This window comes from Vipera berus, assembly GCF_964194415.1.
Source record: "Vipera berus genome assembly, chromosome: 3".
Classification (NCBI taxonomy): Eukaryota; Metazoa; Chordata; class Lepidosauria; order Squamata; family Viperidae; genus Vipera; species Vipera berus.
In genome coordinates, this window is record NC_138204.1 from 129,548,738 (window position 1) to 129,574,982 (window position 26,245).

Below are 26,245 nucleotides of genomic sequence, written 5' to 3' on the forward strand. Positions count from 1 at the left end.
GTAAACTAATCATAATTATTGAAAAGATGTCTTGACACATCTCTTGTGTTCTTTTGTTGGGAAGGTCTTATAAAAGAATTACATGAGGTTGAATAAAAACAAGACTGAAGAGGCCTAGTTCTTTGAAGAGATTGTGCAACTCACCAACTGTCCACATCAGATATTTTTACAATGGGACTGCAATTTCAGATTCAAGAGACTTAACTCAGAGAACCGCAATCACCAGACTTGACAATAATGGATTCAGTCTCTGGCAGTTCTTGCTACAGCTCTACAATTTCCCTCCCTTTTCTCACCAGAGCTGCTTCAAACGTAAGAGTGGCTCTATATTCCTAATAGTCTCCTGTACCAAGTACACTGAAGCTGTGATCAAGACTTAAAAAATATGACTGCAAATTATCTGTCAGAGTTTAAAAAGAAAGGCTCACAACGCTGAGATTTCATATCATGCTTTATTGAACTGTTTAAAGTTTGGTTGATTCTGGTTTTCTTTCATGTTAGTTAAAGGCTCTTTCTCAAGATGGTAATTCATTTCATACATAAGCAAACAGAATAATTGTTAGTTCATTTAGTCTTCATCTACTCTTCAGGTTTGATGTGGTAATCATGTGCCACAAGCTCTGCTCTGGTAGCCTGTAAAAGCAAATAAGATTTGTAATCTCTGTTCATAACCAGGCAACACAAGCTATTACAGATGACATTTGTTTTGGCTTGAATATCTAGTCTCATTGTCTGGCAGGGCAAAAATGAGACTCCTATCTTTGTCTGTGCATCAGTATTTTAGCCAAATAAAATGCAAGACAGGGAGCAAGGAGAAAGAAAGAAACATCACAAGAACGGGAATAACAAAATCCTGCAAAAAGTTGCTAGTTAAAAAGTGAGAAAAAATGATAGACTAGCTACCTTTGCATGGAACAGGTTAATAAATATGCTCTCACTGTAGCACTACATCAGTCTGGCCTTTTATACTGCTCAATTAGATTCCAACAAGCAAGGCTGTAGCTTTGTAAGGAGCAGTCAGTCATATACTTATACACACAACCCAGGCATGCACTGAGGGATAGTGAGTGATAAGATGGTATAAAAGCAGCAGATCCCACTATAAATTTGCTTCAACAAGGCCTTAACTACACCCATAACATCAGAAATATGAAGAGTCAGCATAACAAATGTGTGGTATTTACACTAGGGAAGAAGCTAAAATGGGTTCTTAAACAGTAAAATCCAATTCTAAACAGTACCTTATTTGTTGCTGTTTTGTGGTTCCTCAAAGTTCTTCTACCTCTTGATGAATCAATTATCTACTCAAGGATTTGTGGGCTTCAGATGATCAGAACTATTGTTCTCGAAGAGTTCATTTCATCTTTTGGCTTCATTAGATGACATTTGGGGTATAGTATATAGCACATGGTGTCATGGTATGATGTAATGGCATTGCTGTTTACCAAGAAGCTTAGAATGATGAGAGACTGGTTTCCTATTATCAAACAAAATTACTGAAAGGAACAGCTGTCATGCATCATAATCTAGAGCAGTGAACCCATTTGGTTTTTACTACAATTAACACTCAAGAACCTAATGTTTTTAAATAGTTTTCCTCCAACTTGTCTTTTTACTCCCTCAAAATACATATTTAGTTAAGGATATTTCAACTGCTCCAAGAATTTGATGGGATTCTGTGAGAAAATAAGGACTGAAAAAAATCTTCTTTTATTCAAAGATAACCACGGTATATACAAGATTTTTTTAAAGATATAGTAGGAAAGGAAAGGCTTGTCAGCTTACTTTGGAGCCTCTCTCTTCCTTAGAAGGATGTTTGCGCTCATTACAGCTTTGCCTCTGATTAATTATTTTTTTTAATTAACAGATTTTTCATGCTGGTGGAGTTTGAAAATCCCTTGTTTATATGACACCATTTACAGGTGTTCTTATTATTAGGAAACTTCCTGTTATTCCTATTATAATAACTTTAAAACATTGAGAGATTATTAGCTTCAGGTTAAAGTTAGCTCTGTGCCACACCTGTCTATGGCTTGTCAATAAAATTGATAAATGTTACCCTTTTCTCTAAGCAAATTGTTTTAGTCTCTTTAAAATATTCCATGTAGAGACAAATGAATAGAAAACTAAGCTCCCTTTGCTCTGTGTATGGTGACCATGCTCTCATATTCACCCTGGAAAGCCACTGATGTAACTTTACTCTGCTGAAAAAAAGAGGTTAATAGAGGATGTGTAATAAAGATAAAATTGTTATAGTGAGAAGGAGGTAATAAGCTGGTACAGAACTTCACCACTGACAGGATATCATTTAGCTCAGGGGTCCCCAACCCCCAAGTCCATGGACTGTCACCAGTCCATGGCTCACCAGGAACCAGGCCGCACAAGCGAGCAAAACCCCATTTGCACACACACAGGATCCAGGTAGAGGACGAAACCATGCCTTCCTGGTCTGCAGAAAAACCGCCCTTCACAGAATTGGCCCCTGCCGCTGAAATGATTAGGAGCCACTGATTTAGCTGACTACCCATGACTAAAAAATATCCTCAAAATCAATAACATTAGTTGCTAAAATAGCAATTTCTTATTAGCATAATAGCCAGACAAATCTAAAACATTCAGGCTGATAAATGGCAGAATTTTGAAGAAATGAATGAACATAGACCAACGCAGATTCCCTTTTTCCCCTTAAGATCCTTTGAAGTGTTAAAGAAAAGGGTTCTCTTCCCACCAAGGCAACGGTGAGCTTTTTCTCTGTCTCATGGTAACATAAGCAGAAAAGATGATGTCCGTATGCAAAGTGCAACTGTTTGCCCAACAGAGGCAAATACATATGTGGTATTAGAGTTCTTCCAGATGATGTCACAGAGATAACATCTGGAAAGGCAAAGAAGCTCATACTGTATAATGAATTGAAACAAATGAGTGAGGTTATAATCACCAATAAAGGCATTGCATTAAACCATCCTTTCCCAACTTGATATGTTCTACCTATAATGCTCTCAGATCCTCAAATGTCTGACTCCCATCAACTGCAGCCAAAGACAGTGGATTATGGATTTTGTAGACTGAAATATCTGGATAGTATTAGTATCCTTAATGCAGCTGAAATGAAATCTGAGCTACTTTTTGAAACAAAATATTTCTAAATAAATGCTGACTTTTCATGTCATCTTCCCAAATGTATTAGATAGTTTATCTGTGGTTGGGTGGCATTCAGTATGCTCTTCTGCCATGCAATGTTAAAGACTTTTATTTTGAAATGAAAGAAATACCTCATAGAACTCTTTTAAAACCCTTTTTAGAAAACAGCATAAACTTTGCATTTTTAAACAGCAATAAAACACAACTATAAAATTAAGCCAAAAAACTTTGTGTGTGGGGGGGGAAACTTTAGCATTTGTTAAAGAGAAAAAATTATATTCCCTAAAGATAATGCAGAACTGTAAAAAAACAAACAAACGTAGATTGTCACAAGCAGTGATTTACTCCTCATGGGATGAATTGCAGTATTATAATCACTGCCAAAACACAACAATAGCTAGAGATGATTGTGTGTACTCTCCAATATTATTATTAAGCCACCATAAGTAGTTCATACATAACATCCTTCAGTTTAAAGTAGTGTTTTACATCTTTCAGTTTAAAGCATGCTAGCAGAAAAATTCTGGGAGCTGAAGCTTAAAATTGCTAAGGTTGAGAAATACGTCTTTAAAGGAAGGAGGAGGAGAAAGAGGAACCCCTTTTTCTTTTATAGGGGAAATACTATTAGGATGCCAGATTCCTATAATAAACATTATGGTCCAGAGATTGAAGGCTTGGAGTTTTGAAACAAAAGTTTAAATCTGACATTCAACAGATATACAAATTGAATTCAGTCAAGTTGTTGCCTCCAATGATTAGGAATATTTGAGTGGAAGACTTTAGTGTAGTTTACAGAGTGTAGAAGGGACACGGTGGCTCAGTGGGTTAGGACGCTGAGCTTGTCGATCGGAAGGTCGGCAGTTTGGCGGGTCGAATCCCGAGTGCCGCGTAGCAGAGTGAGCGCCTGTTACTCGTCCCAGCTTCTGCCAACCTAGCAGTTCGAAAGCACGTAAAAATGCAAGTAGAAAAATAGGGACCACTACGGTGGGAAGGTAACAGCGTTCCGTGCGCCTTTGGCGTCTAGTCATGCCGGCCACATGACCACGGAGACGTCCTCGGACAAGCGCTGGCTCTTCGGCTTTGAAACGGAGATGAGCACCGGCCCCTAGAGTCGGAAACGACTAGCACGCAAGTGCGGGGGAACCTTTACCTTTACCTTTTACAGAGTGTAGAGCTTAAAACATGCTTACTAAGTATATCTGGATTATCAACAGAGTCAGTTCCAGCCCAGAAGGTTTCCTTCCACAATGTTTATATATCATATACAATTTCTAGCTCACCTGTCATGGTGTCTTTTCTAGAAGTATGCTCCCCTTTATTTCCATGGTAAGTAGCATTTGTTCCGGTTGACTCATAATCTGTTTTTCTTTCTTTTAGACTGATCATTTCCCGAGGGGAGGCTGGGGCACTTGCTACAAACAAAAACAAATGCAGATTTTAGAACCCTGATGGAATGGGTTACATCAGGGGTCTTCAAACTTGGCCCTTTTATGACTTGTGGACTTCAACTCCCAGAATTCCTCAGCCAGCAAAGCTGGCTGAGGAATTCTGGGAGTTGAAGTCCACAAGTCATAAAAGGGCCAAGTTTGAAGACCCCTGGGTTACATAGTAAAGTATATGAACACATGTTCTAAGCAATGCAGTTAGCTTGAAAAGAATGAATCTCTTGACATCTAGTTTCTTTTGAAAATCTGTGGCCAGAGCTGGACATATATAAAACTCTTAAATGGAAATAATCTTGATCTTATACCTTAGAAATTAAATTTAACATATTGTCTTCTCATCAGCTATTCAAAATCTTTGTCTTATAGAAGAGACAAACCATGACAGCTGCTGAACTCCATTGATACAGATCAGATCAATTAATGGCATCACACAAAAAGGGGATACAATAATAATAATGATGATGATGTCACTTCAGGCCAAATATGGCACTCCTGAACCTTTCTAGAATTATTCAAAGGCACCTTCGTCCATGAATTCTGTAGAATTTGTCATAATGGGAGAATGTGCACATAGCCGTTTCATAATTCCCACAACACTGTCAAACTATCTAGTAAGGTTGTATTACTATTATTATTCTTATCTTTCCTATACCTATCTCCTCATCTACTTACGACTTTAACTTTGTTGTTTGTATGTTACAATTTAGTTTTATTTACTAACCAAGTATGATTTATGTTAATTGCTTATTAGTATCCTATATCACTACGTGTTGTATCTTATTATTTATGATGAATGTATTTTTACAATGACTATGATCATGATTTATCACTTATTGCTTGTATGTACACTGATAACTTATGCACCGAAGACAAATTCCTTGTGTGTCCAATCACACTTGGCCAATAAAGAATTCTATTATGATTTACCACTTGGTGGCCCAGAATCACGCTGATATTCTATTCATGTTAGTTCCACAAAGACTCAGATCTAAAATAGCAGATTATGAAATTTAATATACCCAGTACTTATTTGATACTTTCAAATACTTTCAATGTTGGCTTTTTGTTAAGATGCACAGCGGCAAGGGCAAGTTTTGGCTCAAAGCAAGAGATAAATGGAACCTCATTTGACTAATGATTAAAGGCAGAATTCTGCTCCCTTTTCACCAATTTATTAAAGGCTTCTCTAGTTTCCTTTCTTTCAGGCAAAAAAGGGAGCTTTGGAAACTTAAACTTTCTGCTGAGATTTCCTGATTCTTTTCTTCCTTTATGTAGCCCAATATCCCTCTTTTTTTTTTTAGTAAGAAGCAGTGTATTTCAGGCTGCTCCTTCAGGACCAAATAACTTAATCTAGTCATACATGGTTGATCCCTAAATTTAGCCACCAGCTAGCAAATATGATATACATGCTTTTTCTTGCTTTGGGATTGTCAAATCAGGAGGTGTTGTGGAATGTGTGGACAATACACTTTGAGATATATCCTTTCAAAAGGCATGTTCGTAATCTTCCAGATTTGTACTTCAGATAGCAGTATACCTTGTACATAAACTCCACAAATAAATGCTTTTCTTTCAAGTGAAACTATTATCAACATTGCTATTAATCATTTTCTTTAGGCCCAGATAAAGGCTTGAGAAACATTAAGGAAAAACTCTGTTTGGCAAAATCCATTACACAATCTCAAATCTCTCCATAACTTGGGAGAGAACATTTTCAAAATAAAAATAAACATAGCAATATGCAATCTTACATGAATTAGGCAGTGACAATTATCTATTAGAATAGATAATATATCCAGAATGTATTCAAACCAAAAGGAAGGGGGAAAACCCGAAGAATAAATAACCAAAATTTACATACCCCTGTAAATTCTACTACTTTCCGCCAATCTGTCACTCATGGTAAAATTGGATAAGAATGCAGTTTCGCATGTGAGTAACCCCAATAGTATATAGCAGAACCCCGCTGCAATGAGAGGTTGGCCTCCATGGGTGGTTGTTACTAGTATAAAATACTGCAGAGGAAAAAAACCAGCTCTGTAACTCTGTGCCCATAATGCCCATATAGCCTCCTGGATAAAAGATTCAAGGCTCATCCAAGCAAGAAATGGGAACCTGAATCCCAAGCGAAGAAAATGCTTCCACTTTCCATTTCTACAGCTTGAGAACAAAAACGCTCAGCACAGCTCAGCTGACAGAAATCAGAAAGTACAGATCAAAGCTGCTGATATAACTTGGATGGTATCTATCTGAATTGCTTGGTTGAATGTAAAGTACTGCTTCGGGCCCTGTTGGGTCTATTGGCCTTCTGTAAGGTCTTAGTTTTTCCTCTGCCTAATGTGTCAGATTGCTGGATAAGGCCATCTAGAAATGAAATGATTTGAATGGGAATATGTTGGTTTTTAATCTGTTATTTTGTACTGAATATCTTGTGTTCTGTTGCTGTTCTGAATTTAACAGCCATGTATAATATCTACATAAAACAATAAGGTAATGGGAGGCAAATAACACTTAGAAACACTAAAACCAAGTTGGTTTTACTGCTGCATAATCCAGAGGCGTGACTTTCATATGACCACTAGTCCCCCTCAGATCTGCCTAAAAGTAGGTCTTCCGGCCCCTTTGTGAACTCCCATAATCCAGGGAACAAGAATGAGTAATAAGGGGGAAGAAGCCATTGATCCTGGATTTGTATTCTACCCCATACAATTCCATGCATATAGTATGGGTCCAACTAAAAAATGAGCAAGAGTAGGGGAAAGAAATGTTTAGTTTTGGACTGTTAGTAACAAAATCTATCTATCCAATCAAGCAGCAACCAAATTTGCCAAACAAAAAACGCACACAAGCAACAATGGCAAATACTTTATTGACCAGCATTTGGGAAAAAGTGGGACCCAAAAAATATGAGAAGGTTTTTGTCAGCAGGGTCCTAGATACAGAGCTGGAGAGCAAGCATAGGATCTGGTGCATTTGCTACATAAACTGCCTGTCGTTGTATGTGGTTTGTCATGCAGGTTCTCAATTCTATGCATTCTTCTGGGCATAATAGCTGCTTGTAAGAAAATCTTTCTCCTCTCCTGTTTTTAACAGGCTGTGAGATAGTTCTTGTGTCTGGAGGACAGTCTGTAGGAAATAATTGGAAATGGTGAAGAAAGATCCTCAGGCAGTGAGTGGAAGGCATCTTTTTAAAAATCTGAATACATAGATATTTGTTGGTAAGAGAAGAGTGAATGACGCCATCTGATTCTTTGTCAGTGCTTGTATCTCAGCCTTCAACCCCCACCGGGAAAAGAGACTTTGGTGTCTGTGAATATAGCCATGTTTAAGGCCAAGGCAGCTATCCTTTTGGGGCCAAAGGAATGCATATGGCATTTTTTGGAAACCCAATGGGTGCAATGAGTGGGGCAATGATGCAAAGTGGTGAAGCTAAATTATTTTTCTTGTTTGAATGAGGAAGTCTGTGCAATACCACTAATTTTCTGCAATAGTAGTAAAAGAAGAATCTGAGACCTCAAAAAAAGTTCATGAGGGTGCTGTAATGGTTTGTTCTGTTGTATACATGTATTGCTCTCAGGCAGAATTGTGTGTGAGTGAAATGGATTTCAACAGCTGCAGAGTTTCATCTGAGCAGGGATAAGTGCTTTCTCTCTGAGTGCAAAAACATTTCCTTTTGTCATTACAGTGCAGGCAAGTCACCTTATTTATAAAGGGAAGGGGCAGGTAGTCAATGAACACTTTGTTGTGATTGTTCTTTTTGCTTACTTACCTGTGTGACTTGTACTCCACTTCTTGGAATGCAATTCAGTGCTGGATATTTACATTCAGAATCCTTAGTACTCTCTTTGTGACTACTAAGCATAGATATTAGCAGCATATTCAAGTTTCTGGTTTAAATAATGTTTTTCCCACTAGTAAAGTTTCTTCTTGTGAAATTTAAGCATGCACGATCATAATATTAAACAAGAAATTTTAAAAAAAAGATGAGGAAGAGAATGTTTAATAAAGGTAACTTGGGTCTACTATTTAAATATTTAATATGGCTAAGCAAAATATATTATACAGCAGATTAATTAAAATAAACAAACACATTTGTTCTCTGTGAGATACTGGTAATGAAATGAAAATGCGATGTCATTTTCCTGGATAAGCACTGCTATGTTTTCTCTCTTGTTAAATCTTGTCAACTGTTGACCTAGCATAATGGGAACACTTATATCAATACAGGTGGTACTTTTGTGTGTTATGATTCAAAGCCTCATCTAACAACAAAATTATTTCATATTTTGTATATCCCCAATGAAAATAATCAGAACTTGTTTATTTTTGCTCTAATATACCACTTATTTCTATTAGCTTGGAAGTTCAGCTAATTGCGAATTGATTGAGTTCATAGTTCATAGGCCATACAAACTGAGTTAATAAACAAATAAATTGCTTATTTAAAGGCAAAAAGACTTTGAGCAAAAAATATAGGAAACTTAATTTCTGTTGTCTTATAATGCAAACTACAACTGAAAGAAGCCGTACAAGATTGGAAAAGGTGGAGTTAGCTGGTCTTTAGATTCTCCCTGAATTAATCATAATTGTCTTGATAGCATCGTTATCAATGTAATGCAAACTAATAGGCTAAATTTGTAGAAGTATGTGTTATAATGTATAAAGGTAAAGGTTTCCTCTGTCCAGCCGTATCCACCTCTAGGGTGTGGTGCTTATCTCCGTTTTTGTTCACTGAGGGAGCCAGCATTGTCCAGAGACATTTCCATGGTCATGTAGCCAGCATGACTATATACCAAGGTGCATAGAACCTAGGTATAGGTACCAGTTCCCACTGAAGTGGTACCTATTTATCTATTTGCATTTGCATGCTTCAGAACTGCTAGGTGGGCAGAACTGGGACAAGTAAAGGAGCTCACTCCCATCATGTGGCGCTTGGGTCTTGAACCCAGGCTGTCAGCTTTCCAGCTGGCAACATCAGCATCTTTAACCAATGAGCTATCACGTCCCCTTGCTATAATGTGTAGTTAAGTAATGAGAACAATAACATTAAGGTGAACTTCATCTAAAGAGGATTATAGAATGGAATAGCATGAACCTGGCCTTCCAAGAATAGTCCTATGGATATTCTTGTACAAAACCCCATAGGGTCATAAAATATAATGGCTGGAAGGAACCTTGGAAATTATCTAACTGAATGTTGTATCCTAAGAAAATAAAGGTAAAAATAGCTGATTGCTCTCCTTATGTGTGTCTTCTTCGCAAAGGTAGTAACATTCCAAAAGTGAGTGCTTATTGACTGTACATCTCTGAAGAGTTCCAGGAATAAATAATTTAATGTATTATTTTACTGATGTATTTTGATATATAAATATATGACTGTTCGATCTTCTTTTTTATTTCAACTAAGAAATGACAACAGCATCCTAAGGAAATGAGCTCTAGTTGTTTTTATGCATGCTATCCTTCCTTTCTAAGCAGATCTATAGAAAAAAATATAGCCGATCTCTCCATTCTTCTGACTATGCTTTTCTTGTTTTCCTTCTTTATAACCTTCATACATAGTTCTGCAATTATATCCATACCATTCTTTACTTCAACTGAAAATTTACCTGAAATAAATGTTAGTAACACTTATGGAGGAAACATTGTTTTGGATCTTTGGAATCATTTCACACTTCTGCACTGGGTAGTTTTCAGTCTGTCTCCCTACAAAATAATCCAGGATATCAAGATACCCAAACCAGCATACCCATCAGCTCCAGCAACTATGAACAATAATCAGGAACAGCTATTACATGTACATATATTGAAATATAGTAATCATTATAATGTTTATAATGCAATTTTAATACAAATTATTTTGCATATTATCTTCCTTTAGCAGGCCCATGATTATCAATAATTTACAAATAACCAATCAATGATATGGCTAAGTATAGATTTGAACCTAGATTACTAAAATAGTAATAAGTGCAATAATGTGTCAACTTGACAAAAACCACACAATATCAGAAATGGGAACTTCTTCTTTTCTTCTTTTTATTTTTTTTATTTTATTCAAAAGCTAAAATACAAACTCCAAAAAAAGCAAAGAGAGAACAAAACCAAACAAGACAAAAAAGAAAGAAAAAACATTTACAGAAAGCCTTTTTCACTACAGTCACTGTCCCTGATCTGTCCAGTGTCAAATACCCTTGATTGATTCTTAGTAATAAAACTTGTCCTTAAAATTATTACTGGGGTCTTTCCATATAATTGCATACCCCAAAGTCATAAATCTCTGTTGTAAGCATTTTTTTTTCCAAAAATTCAATGAGTTTTTTTTAATCATCCCAGTTCCATTCAGTTATCTCTGAATTTCTTGGATTCAGTCATCCAGGTCATGATTGTCTAAAGGTGCTTTTTCAGGAGGCATCTGTACTTTCTTGTTTTTCTTTGAAGACGTTTTGCTTTTCATCCAAGAAGCTTCTTCAGCTCTAACTGGATAGTGGGGAATGGAAGGATTTATATTCCTTGCAAACAGCTGGGCATTTGCATACTTTTAGATAGTTATTGAGTCCATTTGGAGTTTTCTTGTGTCCTCAGGGTCATCTGAATAGTGCAAATGTGTGTGGAACCTTCTTGGCTGCAGGATGTTTTCTGCCCTGTGTCCCTTCAAAGTTGGAAGTCAGGCTCAGGCTGTTGTGGATGAGTCTGTGTGGTCTGCATCCCAAACTGAAGCACAAATGGTTCTTGTAGTCTGCAACGTTTTCTGGAAATCCATTCATGCTACCACACCATTCGAAGGGTGTTCATCCCAAAGTGCAAAGCTAAATGTCTATGGAGATTCTCAGTCATCCAGGTCATGGTTGTCCCAAAGGTGCTTTTTCATGGAGGCTACTGGACTTTCTTGTAATTGGATGGTGGGGAATGGAAGCCAGTTGCCTTCTTGAAAAAGCACCTTTGGGACACCAAATCTGTAATTTTCCAACAAAGTTTCTTCTCCAACTCTGTCGCAACAGATTAAATTACAATCCATCCGATTGCAAATCTAATTCTGTTGTTGCCTGTATCTGAGCAGCCTTTTTAGGATGATTTATAATAGTTGTTGCTTCATTGAACTTATCTAAATTTTCAAAAAGAGCTTGTAAGGTAAGAAGCATTCTTCTTTCAAAGGCTTCCCAGAAAGCTTTTGTTGTTTTCATTTCTAGTGTAATGCAAAAACATAGACAATTCCTCTCAAGGGCAATCTGTTCCACAGTCAGCTAACTGCAGGAGGAATTGAAATAATTTTCCAAAGCATAGAAAATAAATAGAAGAGATTAAATGGAAAGTTCCTATCTCTTTAAGAAACAAAAAAGGATCAGAGAAATTTTCAGAAATAAAATATAGTAAAAGAGCACAGTTCGTATAAAAATGGTAAAACAAATTCCTTACTGTAAGAATCCAATGTAAATCAGTTTTCACTATGTAAGAAAAAATCTTTGCACTATTGACTTCCATGTGACAAAAATGAAAGTGTTTCATTATTCCAGAAAAAAAAGCAGTAGTAAAGAATAAAAACTTCAGCTTTATAATCCAGCAAAGGGTAAAAATAGTTCACCATTCAATCAGATGTTTAATATTTAAAATGTAAAGCAAAAATGAAAGAAAGCAAATTTAAAAAAAATGTTAAAATGAAGGCATGCTTAAATATCTGAACAGCTGATAGGAAAGGATGGAGACCTGACTCTCCAACTTTTCTTACTGTGAATTGCAATCATCAAGATTCCTCTTCACTGGTAAGTGAGCAGTCGCCCAAGAGTCATCTGGGGTCATTCCTAGTTGCTCCTGTTCAATCTAGGGAGCATTTTGCCGCCAAAGAGCCAGCTTTGGCGGCGAAATCAGCTGTTAGCAGGGGAAAAAAACCTCCCATCCGCTCAGAGCGCCATTTTCAAAGGATTTCCCTTTTCTGCTTTATCCAGAATGTTTCGTGATGGCATCAAACATTCATAAGACAGCAAATAGATAAACAATTAAAAGTACCAAAGTACCTTTTCTATGCTTCATTACAGCTAATAATTCCCTTGATAAAATTTCAGTTCTTGATCTGACTTTGATGAATTGTTTCCGTAATTATTCAGTTATGTATACCTGGTCTTACCTGAACGATTGTTGGGAGACATGCGCACTGGAGAGATGGAAGGTGTGCGTGAGGAGGAATACGGTCTTTGCCTATCCCTCTCTATCGTTGATGATGAAGCTACAAAATGATACTGTGACCATCCATCCTGCATGGAAACAGCATACAACAATAATAAAAAGGCTGAACAGAATACAAGTATGAAAGAAGATACAAGTTTGAAATATTTATTTATTTAACCATCTAACTTAGGGGCTAGTCTTTTTCTTTATTAACAGACAGGTCTTCCACATTATCTGTTTCTATATATTTTTTAGTTTAAAAAAACCTTTTCCCAAAATATTTCAGGGGATGCGAAAACTTGGATTTTCAAAATTATAGTGTATATGCATAATTCGTTGCTGTTATTTCGAACTTTTGTAGGGGTGTGAGAATATATCAGAAGCATTCTAGGGGTGCAGGGTATAGAAAAAGTTGGGAGCTGCTGATCTAGTGGAACTATTGCTTAAATGACCTAGAGCTATGGTTGTTGTAGTTAGGAATTTTAGATAACTAATATAAGGAATAATGTACATATATATATAATTCAGTGTACGCTGATCAAATCCCAAACTGGGCAGGAGACTCCAAGAAACAAAGAATGACAGTAATTGATATGTCTGAATAGAGCTTGGATGTAATTATTAATACTGGAGTTGCTCTAAAATAAAGGTGAATGCCACAATATGCTCATCTGGATCCAAGGCTATGTTACCTTAATCTTCAGTAAATGATTTATTCATTAGAATAACTTCCTAAATTTTTAGCTGCTACAATCTAAGTTTTAAGTCTCCAGATAGCTGAAAATTAGATAAAATATAAGAAAGAAAACTGATTACTAAGCACCAGTAAAAATAACCAGTAAAGGCTAGTGATAAAATATCATCATTGGTGAAATCAACCACATTCCTGCTTGGTAAACATATGTTTTAGAAAAGTATATGAGATCTGGGACAAACATGCTATATATTATTTATATTACATCTATATTATTTCCAGATGCTAGTGCTTATTTAAATATTAATCAATGTTCCAGAATAGTCAATCTTAAGAAAAAAAGATTAATTTTTGAACACACCCATTGCTTTTATATATTTATATTGAAAGGAAAAAGATTTTATATGGCTTTTTAGATTTAGGAGTGGTCAATCTGAGACCATGAAAGGATAACCATTTATTTTTAAAAAATAAGAATGAGAAAAGTAGGAGTCCAGTTTTTAAAATATTATAATAGTATTTCAATAAACAAATAGAGAAGAAATGCTTTAATGAATTACATGAGTTCAATCATCCAACTCTTTTACTAGATTTAGTTAGCTCACAGTTGCTAAAGCTTTCTAAAAAGGGTGATAGATGTTTGAACACAAATGGCCTTAACTGACCACAAGATACAACATAGTACTAATAAGCCACCTATTCTGATAGTTCAGTCAAATATTTGGGCAATCTGTGGGTCTAAGGTTTTTTAAAAGCTGCTACATTTCCCCAAGTTTGGGACACCAACATTTGACAGCAGATTTTGTGGTTTACAGCAATGTAATTTCCTGTTAATTTTGGAGGTGAAATAAAAACCAAAAGATGCAGAAAACCTTCAGTAAATCTCCATTTAAACCACATTTAACCATATGTTATATCTTAACACATTTATTTTAAATTGATATCTCATTCTGAAGGTGGCATATTTTATATTAATAGTAAATACATGCAGTAACTCTGTCACTTCCAAAAACAAACAGAACAAACAAAAGGAAGACAATATTGATTCCACTCTATTAGTAACATGGCCCTTCATTTAATTTTTTTTAAGATTAAAAAACCCCCACTGGTTGCTAAAACATTGCCCACCACTGCTATAATTGAGATTCTTTTGGCTAACATACTTGCTCACAGGGACAATGTAGCAGATTTGTTATATAAAAAAAAGGTTGTTTGACAAAAACGGAAATGAAATACAAGCCTTTTCATACAAGCATTCATACTTGGCACACGCTTCCCTGGAAAGTACAATTAGCACCCTTTCTCCTTGTATTTTGCAAAGTAATACAAAACTACTGTTCCAATGTGCATTTGACCTAATTTTATAATGGATATGCACACGCATTGTATTTTTTAATAATTGGATTGTTTTCTAACTTATTTCTACTCTGTTATTCATTGCCCAATCTTGACTAGATGTTCTATACATATTGTAAAAAAAAATGCATAGGCGTCAAGCTGTTTCCATGGTGAAAAACTGTATTTTTAGCACAAGAAAAAGTGTACGTTTTTTAATCACATATTGTATATTGTCAATGAAATTAATATAGTAACGTGCCTCAAATTATGAAGTAGTACAACTACTCATCGTCCTCGAATTAATGGATTGCAAAGTAAAAGCTTAAATAGCAGTTGCAATTTTAATCTATAAAGCCATTTATCTCTGAAGTCAATTTAAATCAATACCTTTTTCTTTCCTATAAATCTCGGCTTGCCCAAAGGGGTCTTAAAATAATTGCTTGAAATCAACCTAATACCTGCCCCCTTAGAAAAACCAAACTGTGTGCCATTGGAAAGGGACAAGACCACCTCTTTTACCAAATTTGAGCAGAGTAGGCTGGTTTGAGAAGGTACACAATAGTTGGGGGAGTACTAAGCATGGTGAGATGAAGGTATGGCATAGTGGCAGGCATGCTCTTTCCTTTGTTATTTTTTAACCTAACTGATCCCAAGTCTTATAAAGTCTTATAAATTGGCAGCCTATAAATTTTATAAATAAATAAATAAATAATAAAGCAAGCGAAAAAAGGCAATTTGATGCTTATTAGAGATATTCAAGTTTAGAAAGTGACGTGAATAAAAAAAATAAGCATTGGCAGTGTTTATATTCACACATGATCAAGATTATTGACTTATCCTGATCTATTATGAATGAGCAGCATGCTGGTGTTTGTTATTCTCCTGTGCTTTTTTATATGAGAATAGGATTTGTTTCGAAATCATACTTTGCAATCAAACTTTGCAAGCAATTCTGGTTATTATAATTTGTAAATCTTCACGGTTTTTGGTCCAGGCATTCCTACTACAGCACGCAAGAGACACAGGCAATTTCTATTCAGTTGTGTGCAAAATTGCTGTTGCCTGAGATTGCGAAGCGTTTCAGACAAAGATATGGATTTTAACCTCTGAGAGTTTATGTTCAATAATTTTGTTAATCTTTAAACTTCTATAGAAACTTTGGTTTGACTTTGTTGACAATAACTTCTTGAAGTTTCAAATCTCTAAAAATACACAATGATTTCTATTACAACAGACAGAACATTTCAATATGCTTCATTTCCGTTCTCTAACTGCTGCCATCTGGTGAATGAGAGCATTTTAGTGTAAAAACTCCATACTATCATGTAGTAGTTTCTATTAAGTAAACTTAAATTACTTAATAGAAATTTCCTGGGAAAAGTGAATGTGAATTGGAACTAAAGCAAGCAATGAAACTATTGTCTTAAGTTGGCAAATAGTGGACTTATTTATTTAGCCTGAAAGTATTGAAAGTTTTAATACGAAAAGATGCTGCTAAGAGAATAGAAGAGGGCTCTGATACTTCTCAAAAAAGACCTGTGGCTTCAAAGATATGATAGCAACATGTTGTTTGTGCAGTGATCCCTACTGTTTCACCAAAAAAGTCAACAATCAAATTCTGTCGGGGATGTATGGATTTTCAATCTGGGCTAAATAATACAGTACCACAATCAACATGAGCTAGTTCTTAAGATTATAGGAACATAATATAGGAAGCTGAATTTTGTTTTGCTTTGACATCCCTTCATTCATTTTTCTGTTGATTGCCTTATTAAATTAAGGTTTAAATGTAATTTGATTTTGCCCTTCCACTGTCATGTTGCTCATGAAGCAAAATGATAGCAAAAAACATAAAAATGTTTTGTTTTCTTTTGGCAGGGGCAATCTTCTCTTTAGTTTAATAATGTATGAAAATGCAACTTAAATGAAATAATGTCTTTTTCAGATTAAAACAAGTGTTGATGCTAATATATATTATATATTTCAAATTACAAATTTGATTTGGGGGGACTATGTCTCCAACGTCTTTTTTAATGCAGTTACTGCAAATATAACATTAGTTTTACTTTACTCCAAGTCCATTTCCATTTTATAGGTAAATATTTAGTAAAATTCATTAGATATACATCAATGATTATTGTTAAAGATTTAAACCAATTTTAGAAGTCTAAAGGGAATATTATCAAGTGAATGCAAAAATAAATACTAGGTGATATGCTGGTTGCCTTTATAAGTTAGTTTTAGATTTAGTGCTTCTAATGGAATTTAATTAAATCAATCTAGATATTGTAAAGATATAGTAGATTTGGGACTCCTGAAGTGAGTATGTAACCACTCCAAAAGCAAAGTGTTGTGTATTTCTGAACCCATTTGTATCCATCCTACTTAATCCTAATTCAATTTAATAACTTAAGCAAAATTAAGCAAAAACATATGACATATTTTGAATGAATTCTTGTTATGAGAACGTATTAAGTTAATAATTTTTATATGTGTATGTGTGTGTGTATATATATACATATACATACATATATATATATATACACACACACACACAAATTGTAAGTAGATGATCATCATCTATCAATGGAAAAGAAATGGAGAATGTATATTAATAATTTCTTAAATATTATTTCTTAATATCCTTCTATAATTCTTTAAACTAGGCAATAAGAACTAGATTTTAAACACTGCAAAAGTATTACTTATTAATACTGAAGTTACAGTGATAATTATTAATGTTAACTAAGACTGAATTTACCACAAAGGATCCATTGAAAGACAATAGTCCAATCCCTTATTTCAAGATGTTTTAAATGAGACAGATATTGAAGAAAGAAAGAATTCTTCAAAAAAAGGTGAAACTAGGAGATGGGTGCACAAGAACAACAGAGCTGTTACTCTTTAGGTGCATAATATAATAATATTATATTACCCAGGTTATCAAGCACCAAATAATTGATAAAATAAAAAGTAGATGCAGCTAAACATGCTGGGTTTTTAACTCAGCATTTAATCTATTTTAATCAATCATAAATAAAAAGCAAATACTAAGGAATAATGTCAATACAGCAGGTGAAAAAATGGTAACTGACCTAGAAAGTTACTATGTAGTGCACTTATGTAAGTAAAGTTAGAGAAGGGAACTGACCCAGGATGGGGTTCCTTTTTTATTGCAAGAAAAATGCTTTCCCCACCCTCCTCCCCAGTTCATAGAAAAGCAATTGTGACCTCAGAAAGAATAACTGAAGTGCACTACAGAGAACTACATGTATCTCTCCTTCAAGCAGAAAGAGAAGAATGAACCAGAGATGGAAAATGTCTTCAAAAGTACGAAGTGTTGGAATACAGCACAGAGGCCCTCCACTAGGAATATGTTTTCTCGACCCTAATGAAATTCAACAGAAATGAGTGCTTCATCAAATTCAAAGACTGACAATCTAGAGTGAAGATGATGACAGTACTTTCTATCGAGGGAATAAGGACCAGACTGTTAAAATAAGCAAGTTAAACTTTTAGAGCTTATAAAACTATTTTCTTGTGTTTGTTTTTTCTTACAAATGCCCTGCCAAGGAAACTGCCAAAGCAAGCAAGCTCTCCTTACTTTTTTGACTTGTAGAAAATAAAGTGTTCATCATGCAATTTGGGTTCATATTTACCAAGTAGTTTAATACTACTACCTATCTCAGATTCCTAAGACTGCTGTATATAAGGTGTGATCACTGTTCAGCTAATGACAGAACAAGCTCTTGCGGGTTTTAGAAAAGAACTTTTGTTAGCTCAACTAGGAGTGTTCTGCATGGGAAATATATGCAATCTACGACAATCCCTTCCCTTCAAAACCTATCAGTATTGAACCAGGCTCATCTTCCCTAATCTATGCTTTCATTTATCATACTGTATATAGCATTATGACCTCTTTATTATAGTTGGAAAGTTCATTTATTCAGCCCAATTTCACAATTTCTACTTTTCCTCCATCTGAAAACTGCCACCATTGCAGAATGCTAAAGTTACAAAAACTTTAAACTTTAGAGTTTATATACCATTTCAACAAAAAAATGACTAATGTCTTTCATTTTACATGAAATGAGTAAGAACAAAACATACCCCATAGGCAGCTACTTGTTTTTGCTGTTGTTAGCTGCAAAGTTGTGTCCGACCCATCACATCCCCATGGACAACATTCCTCCAGGCCTTCCTGTCCTCTACCATCTTCTGGAGTCCATTTAAGCTCACACCTACTGCTTCAGTGACTCCATCTAGCCACCTCATTCTCTGTCGTCCCCGTCTTCTCTTGCCCTCAACCTTTCCCAGCATTAGGCTCTTCTCCAGTGAGTCCTTCCTTCTCATTAGGTGGCCAAAGTATCTGAGTTTTAACTTCAGGATCTGGCCTTCTAAAGAGCAGTCAGGGTTGATCTCCTCTAGGACTGACTGGTTTGATCGCCTTGCAGTCCAAGGGACTTGCAGGAGTCTTCTCCAGCACCTTAGTTCAAAGGCCTCAATTCTTTGGCGCTCAGCCTTGTGGTCCAACTTTCACATCCATACATTGCAACTTGGAAGACCACAGCCTTGAGTATACGCACTTTTGTTGGCAGGGTGATGTCTCTGCTTTTTAGTGTGTTGTCTAGATTTGCCATGGCTTTCCTCCCCAGGAGCAAGCGTCTTTTAATTTCTTGGCTGCAGTCCCCATCTGGGGTGATCTTGGAGCCCAGGAAAATAAAATCTGTCACTACCTCCATTTCTTCCCCATCTATTTGCCAGGAATTGAGAGGGCTGGATGCCATGATCTTGGTTTTCTCAAGTTTGTATGTGTATATAAATGCATGTGTGTATGTATATATGCATGTGTGTGGTGTATCACTAATATAACAAAGTATAAGTGATGTATTGCTTGTACCAAAAGCAAAATGTATGATAAGAGAACCCTGGCACCAAAATGAAGATTAAAATACACTGTCAAAACTATTTTTTGATAAAGTGTTATCATCAAAATCTGTAATTTGGTTCTTTCATTCACTGGATCTGTGCATTTCCAACTCATATCTGAATGCCAAAATCCCATTACTCAAATAGTATGTCAAAGAATTACTGAACCATTTTCTTCCATTGTGTTCCTGAAATTATTATAAAGTCTCCTATTTAACATTTCTAAGAATATTTATTCTTTCAATGTACTGTACAGTTGAAAGTATTTTCTTCTTTTTCATACTACCTTTAAAAGCTGCTGCAGTTAGGAACAAAAAGAAAGAGAAGACACTTTTTTTTCTATGAATCTTATCTCTAATTTTAAAGATGCTAAATTTAGAACCAATTCAAATAATTTTAAGGTTCATGTATAGATTACTGCTTTATCTTGCTAAGGCTTACAATTCAGTTTCATGTGTTGTTTGGCAAAAAAACAGAAGGAACAGCTCAGTTTATATTCATTTCAATGAATTTGAAGAAGCACACAAGCGTTCTGGCAACTATCTAAGAAAATGCTATGTACTGGATGAAACAGGGAGTTAAATATGGAATTATGGATTATGTGAGATGATTGTTGGCTAACAGGAGAGATGAATTCTTTGGAATTGAAATGATCTAGAGCAGACATGTCAAACTCGCGACATTATGGAACTTTTTCCCCATTGCCGGCAATGGGGTGGGCGCGGTTTCCTTGTGACGAGTCCGGCCCATGGGCCGGCATTTTGACACCCCTGATCTAGAGTCCTCCAGAAAATGGCGCACCAAACAGCAGGATTAATTTTCCTCTGCTGACAAAGAGCTGATTTTGCTGCCAAAGGTGGCTCTCCTTGGCAGCACACTCCCCAGATTTGAATGGGATCAACTAGGAATGACCCAAGATGATCCTTGGATGACCGTATAGTTGCATAGGAAGACAATTTTCAGTTCTTGGTAAGAGTGATCAGAGTTGGTTCTTCATCTTTTCCTGTCAGTGGTTTTTTCCTAGGTGTGCCTGTGCCTTGGTTTTAAATATCATGTTTTGCTTTTGACCTACATCTAAGCATCTGGTTGAATGCAGATTTATTTTATATCTCCTTGCTGGACTGTGAATTTTTACCTTTTTATTGGTTTGCTTTGGCATTAAGAAACACTTGTTTTTGCCACATGGAAGCTAATGGCATGAAGACTTTCTCCTTGGTAGTGAAAGTGATCTGATTTGATTTACAACTTTGCTGGACTACTGTACAAATGATTTTGTATTTTACTAGTTTTTTAAAAGAACTTTGCTACTTTATTTTACTTTGTATATATTTTTGGTTTCTTTTCCTTTGTTCCCTAAAGGAATGGGAAATTTCTCTTTTGTTTCTATTGATTCTCTATCATGGGAAATATTATCTTAATTTCTCCTGCAGACATCTTGTTATGGAGCACTTTTTTTTGTCTTTGAGAGGAATTGTCCTCATTTTGTTGTGAAAGTAGGGCTAAAATTTGGAGTATATTAAAATGGAAACAACAATAAAGGCAGATCAACTTAATCTTAAAGCCTTCTTGGAAGCCTTTCGGAAAAAATGCTTTTCAACTTACAAGCTCTGAGTGAAAATTTAGATAAAACGTCTGATGATTTAATAACAGTTATAAATAAACCTAAGGATGAGACTCAGATACAGTTAATGGCAGCTAAATCAGACTGACAATTAAGTGGATTGGAAGTCAATTTGTTGCTGACAGAATTGAAGGAGAAGAAGGTTTCCTTGAGAATTGCAGTCTTGTTGGAGAAGGTTGAAAGGGGCCTGAATTTAAAAGCTTAAGAGATGGCAGTATGAATCAGTGAAGAACTGAACTTCCTTAAGAAAACTGATGGCGATTGTGGAATAGCCTTATTATATTCAATCAGAAGACAACTGTTAAGAGAATTGTGGTTCAACTGGCACAACAAAATTCTGAAGAACAAGCGCTGCAGAGATATTTGCAACAGAGAACTATGATTTCGGGGAATGAGATACAAATGTTGGGAAAGATCCCTGTTATAATTTTATGGCAAAGCTTTATTATTAAGAATCAATTGAAGATATCTGATGCTTAACAGACAGAGATAATGATTGCAGTGGTTTATGGTAGATTAGAAGCCATGGTGGACTTTCTGTGTGTGAAATATAATAATAGATTGTTAACAGAGGGATCTGAAGTTTAGTTTTGTTGTTGGCTTTACCTCTTAACTGATATTTTTTTAAATAAACAGATGGTAGGTCAAATTAGTTAGGCAAATAGAGCTGTAGAAGTTTATAAAGTTTTACAAGGGGGGAATGATTATTGTTGAAATATATTTATCAGTATTTAACTGGGAACAATGTATGTGTACGTTTTTATGCACATTTTTTTATCTTGTTTAGTTTTTGCTTTGTTATTTTCTTTTTTTCTCTTAAAGTTTATATTTTAACTTTGGAAATAAAAATTTTAAAAAATTAAAAAAAGAAAATTGCAACGATCTGATTCTAATACAACAGAAATGGAATAAAAAGATTACCCTATGATTTAAGTTCATATATTTCCTTTAGGAAAAAGAGATGTAAGATTTTTATGGTTCTGGACATATCTGTTTGAAGCAAGAGAGTAAATCTGTGGAGCTACTTTTTTGTAGATAGTTTTGACAGCTGCAATGGGAAAAAGAATATACACAACAGAGGATTAACCTTTAATCATCATCTGTTTATCAGAGTACTGGAATCTGTTAGTAATCCTTGGGAGATAGGTAGTATTCTAGTAATATTTTAGTAATAATCCTACTGTTTATGTTATATTGCTAATGATGAGCTTCCATAATGCAATTAAATGGACTTTTTAAAATTATAATTCTGATCATTTTCCTGGTAACATCTACAGAACTTTCAAAAGGAATTGCTTTGTCTATCTATAATTAATTATTGATTTTCCTATTGTGAATGCAAGGATGACAAGACTTAATCTAATCAATAACATGATGTATACAAAAAGACTTAGTATGTCAGATAAAACCCAAAGGATAGTACCTCAGACATACAAGAATCATAATTTACACTATTATGTTATATAGGGAGCCACACAACATGCTCTATAAAAGCACAGCTAACACGTCTTGCAGTCATTTTTCAAAATTGTTTATATCATGCAGGGTGCTTGCAAAATTATCTATAGCTCAATGGCATTCTGCCACCTCTCTAAATCTCTTTGGAAAATGGTCTAAAGTGTAGATACTGTATTTCCCTGAAAATAAGACCTGGTCTTTTTTTTTTGCCTCCAAAAGAGGCACCAGGTCTTATTTTCAGACAATGTCTTACTCACTTACCTTAGGACTGGCGCAGCCAGGCCTCCCATGCCCCGACACCTGTTGCGCCGTTGCCTGAGTTCTTCTGCAGCTGAACGCCATGTGGCACATTGTGCCGCTGCTGCTGCTTGCAACAAGATATGCATGGTTTGTTGTGCTGATCACGTCGCTGTGCCTTGCCCCAAAACTAGGGGTTATTTTGGGGGTAGGGCTTATATTAGGTGCACATGTAAAAATCAAGCTAGGGCTTATTTTCGGGATAGGTCTTATTTTCAGGGAAACATGGTATGTAATAGTTGGAAGATCACAATTGAAACTGTGAAATTAACTGAATACGAAAGATATTGCTAATGTCTTTGTCTTCAGCAAATCAGAAATCTAACTATAGACCTTAGAGTAACAAAAAAAGATGAAATGAAACAAAAAATAACTGAGCATCTAGAACAAGGTTGCCTGCATGCCTGTGACAAAAACAACAACAAAGAAACAAAATTTAAAAAGGGGCATGAAGCCAAGAATAAAATGATATCTTTTGGAGAATTTAAAAGAACACTTTCCTTAAGTGAGATATAGCATTTTTTAAAAGTACCTGGTATTGATTTAGAAGAAAGACCACTTTTAAAATTAACATGGTATAGAGAGCGCAGTTGGGCAGCCTGCTTAATTGTATGTAAAATAACCTCCCTCCTCTTTAATTTAAGAGTGCAATCCTGGGATGGAGATTAAATTAACTAAAACTTGCACCACAGAAATAGGTTCCCCCAAATGAATATATCTGCATTCATGTAAAAATGAGATAACTCTCTATCCCACAATATTGTGAGCAAGAAACCTAGTAAAACATTATTCCCTCTGCTGATTTTTGAATACTGAATATGAGAGCTGAAATTATTAGTTTCATGGACTCACTCATAAGATTATAGAAGAATTTATGTTTTCTAGCTGCATGCATTGGTAATTTTAATTTCCCTTAAGAGTCTGATTTTATTTTAGCACAAGGAGGAGGAATATAGCCCAAAGAAGTTGGAAATGGTTTCATAGCAGCAGTATAGTTTCATCACTCCATGTAAAATATGACTGGAATAAAATACAATATAGCCCCCCCCCCCTATTTTTTAATAGATATAAAATGATATAAACAGATATATTTACATCTCAATAACTGTCTGGTACAGCAACCAAACAAGACAGACACAGACTTCAGTGGATAGTTAGGACTGCAGGAAAAACAATTGCAACCAGCCTTCCTTCCATAGTATACTGCACAAGCTAGAAAGAGGGCTGTGAAGATATGTACACATCCTGGACATCAACTGTTTCAACTTCTTCCCTCAAGATGACGCTATAGTGCATTGTACGCCAAAACAACTAGATTCAAGGATAGCTTTTTTTCCTCCATACCATCACTCTGCTAAACAAGTAATTCTCACAACACTGTCTTATGCCCTAGGTTGTCAAGCCACCTAGAAGGGCTGCATTACTACTATTCTTCTCATTTTTCCTATTACCTATGTCCTTAGTTTCTTATGACTATAACTTTGTTGTTTGTATCTTATGATTTATGTGGATTGCTTTTATGTAGTATCCTATAACTATCACTGAGTGCTATATCTTATGACTTATGATGATTGTATTTTATGATTATGATCATGATTTATCACTTCTTGCTTGTATGTACACTGAGAGCTTATGCACCAGAGACAAATTCCTTGTGTGGCCAATAAAGAAGTCTGTCTGTCTGTCTGTCTGTCTGTCTGTCTGTCTGTCTGTCTGTCTGTCTATCTATCTATCTATCTATCTATCTATCTATCTATCTATCTATCTATCTATCTATCTATCTATCTATCTATCTATTTATCTCCATCCACCCATCCATATGCATATACGGTTAGGGCTGGAATATCTGTCATATGTCTACTTTTAACACATACTATAAGCTCATAGGTAAGTTTGTCTATGATAAAAAGGTGGACAGAATCCAGGCTGCAAAATAACTAGGCTTTTCTTTTACTTGCTCGTGGATATAAGCATTGTGGATGAAACTGTGCTTGAGTCATACATGTTAATACTAGCAAGTTACAAAATGTAATAATAAGCACACAAACCAGATAATGCTGTGGCTGGAAAAGTTCTTTTTATTGTGGTTTTTGTACTGTACCAGAGGTAGCATTAGCAGTTAACAGGAAGAAATTATAATTGGAGAGGATCCACTGGATTCTAGTTCCTCTAGTCCAGGGGTCTATCTTGGCTCAGGAATTCTGGGAGTTGAAGTCCACAAGTCATAAAAGAGCCATTTCCTCCACTCCTGCAGTAGTCAATGGAAGGACACTACCATGTGTGAAAGGTTCATTCTGGTGTAAGCCATAGAAATTTTAACTGATAAAATACTATACCTTTTTGAAAGCCACGTTCACCTACTTTTTGAACACAACAGAAAGTAACTGCAGCCTTGACCTACATAAGCCCTTTAGACATCTCCTCTCAATTCTCTTGCCTAAAGCAAGTTTGAGATTTCATTGAATAACTAACTTCAAAAGGAAGGTTGTCAGTCAATTATTCAGAGTGATGTTTCATAAAGAGCATTTCTATCTGTCTTAGAGAAAGATCAAAAGAACACATCCTACTCTCTGCAGTGATACAATCTTTTAATAACCAAAGCTACAATGCATCCTAAAATTTGTTGCAATTCTAAATCTACATTTTAGCAGTCAAGTAAATTTCCTTGGCTTTATGGAATGCACCACATTCAGCAGCTTTGGCATAAGCAACTGAGAGCACATTCAACATTTTAGCAGATGCCAATTCTTCCTTCTATCCAAATTTTTAAACAGTAATCTTTTAATATACAGTACAATTGTCTTAAAAGTATATATGAGAACGTTAATATTCCATATATTTGACTAAACGAATAAAAACACAACATTTTTGGCTTGTGCTTTTTTTCATGAAATACCCTTTAATTAATCATCCTTCACTGCCTGGATAATAAGCCTGATTATAAGGCATATGCAATCCACATTCCCTGTAGACTATGATCCCACACTGCTTGTATAATTTGGGTATCCATGTTATCATATTCTAGGGCAAATAAAAGAATAGAAAATTGCACCAAGGGGAAACCAACAATGACAATCTGAATTAATCTAGTGCTTCCTTTATGCCATGATGGTATGTTCAAAAAAGGATGACATGCTTTCTTATTCTTTTGCAATCCCA

General features: G+C 35.4%; 1 protein-coding gene across 1 annotated transcript in view; it reads right to left on the reverse strand.

Moving 5' to 3' along the window:
* The window catches only part of CTNND2 (catenin delta 2), a gene marked incomplete at its 5' end in the record, with an annotated part of 412,468 nt that overhangs the window by 5,039 nt on the left and 381,184 nt on the right, over nucleotides 1-26,245 (reverse strand). The window contains 2 exons of the mRNA XM_081326152.1: nucleotides 4,422-4,553; nucleotides 12,709-12,835. Of these exons, the coding sequence (XP_081182278.1) occupies nucleotides 4,422-4,553; nucleotides 12,709-12,835 (259 nt within the window). The remainder of the gene's footprint in view (nucleotides 1-4,421; nucleotides 4,554-12,708; nucleotides 12,836-26,245) is intronic.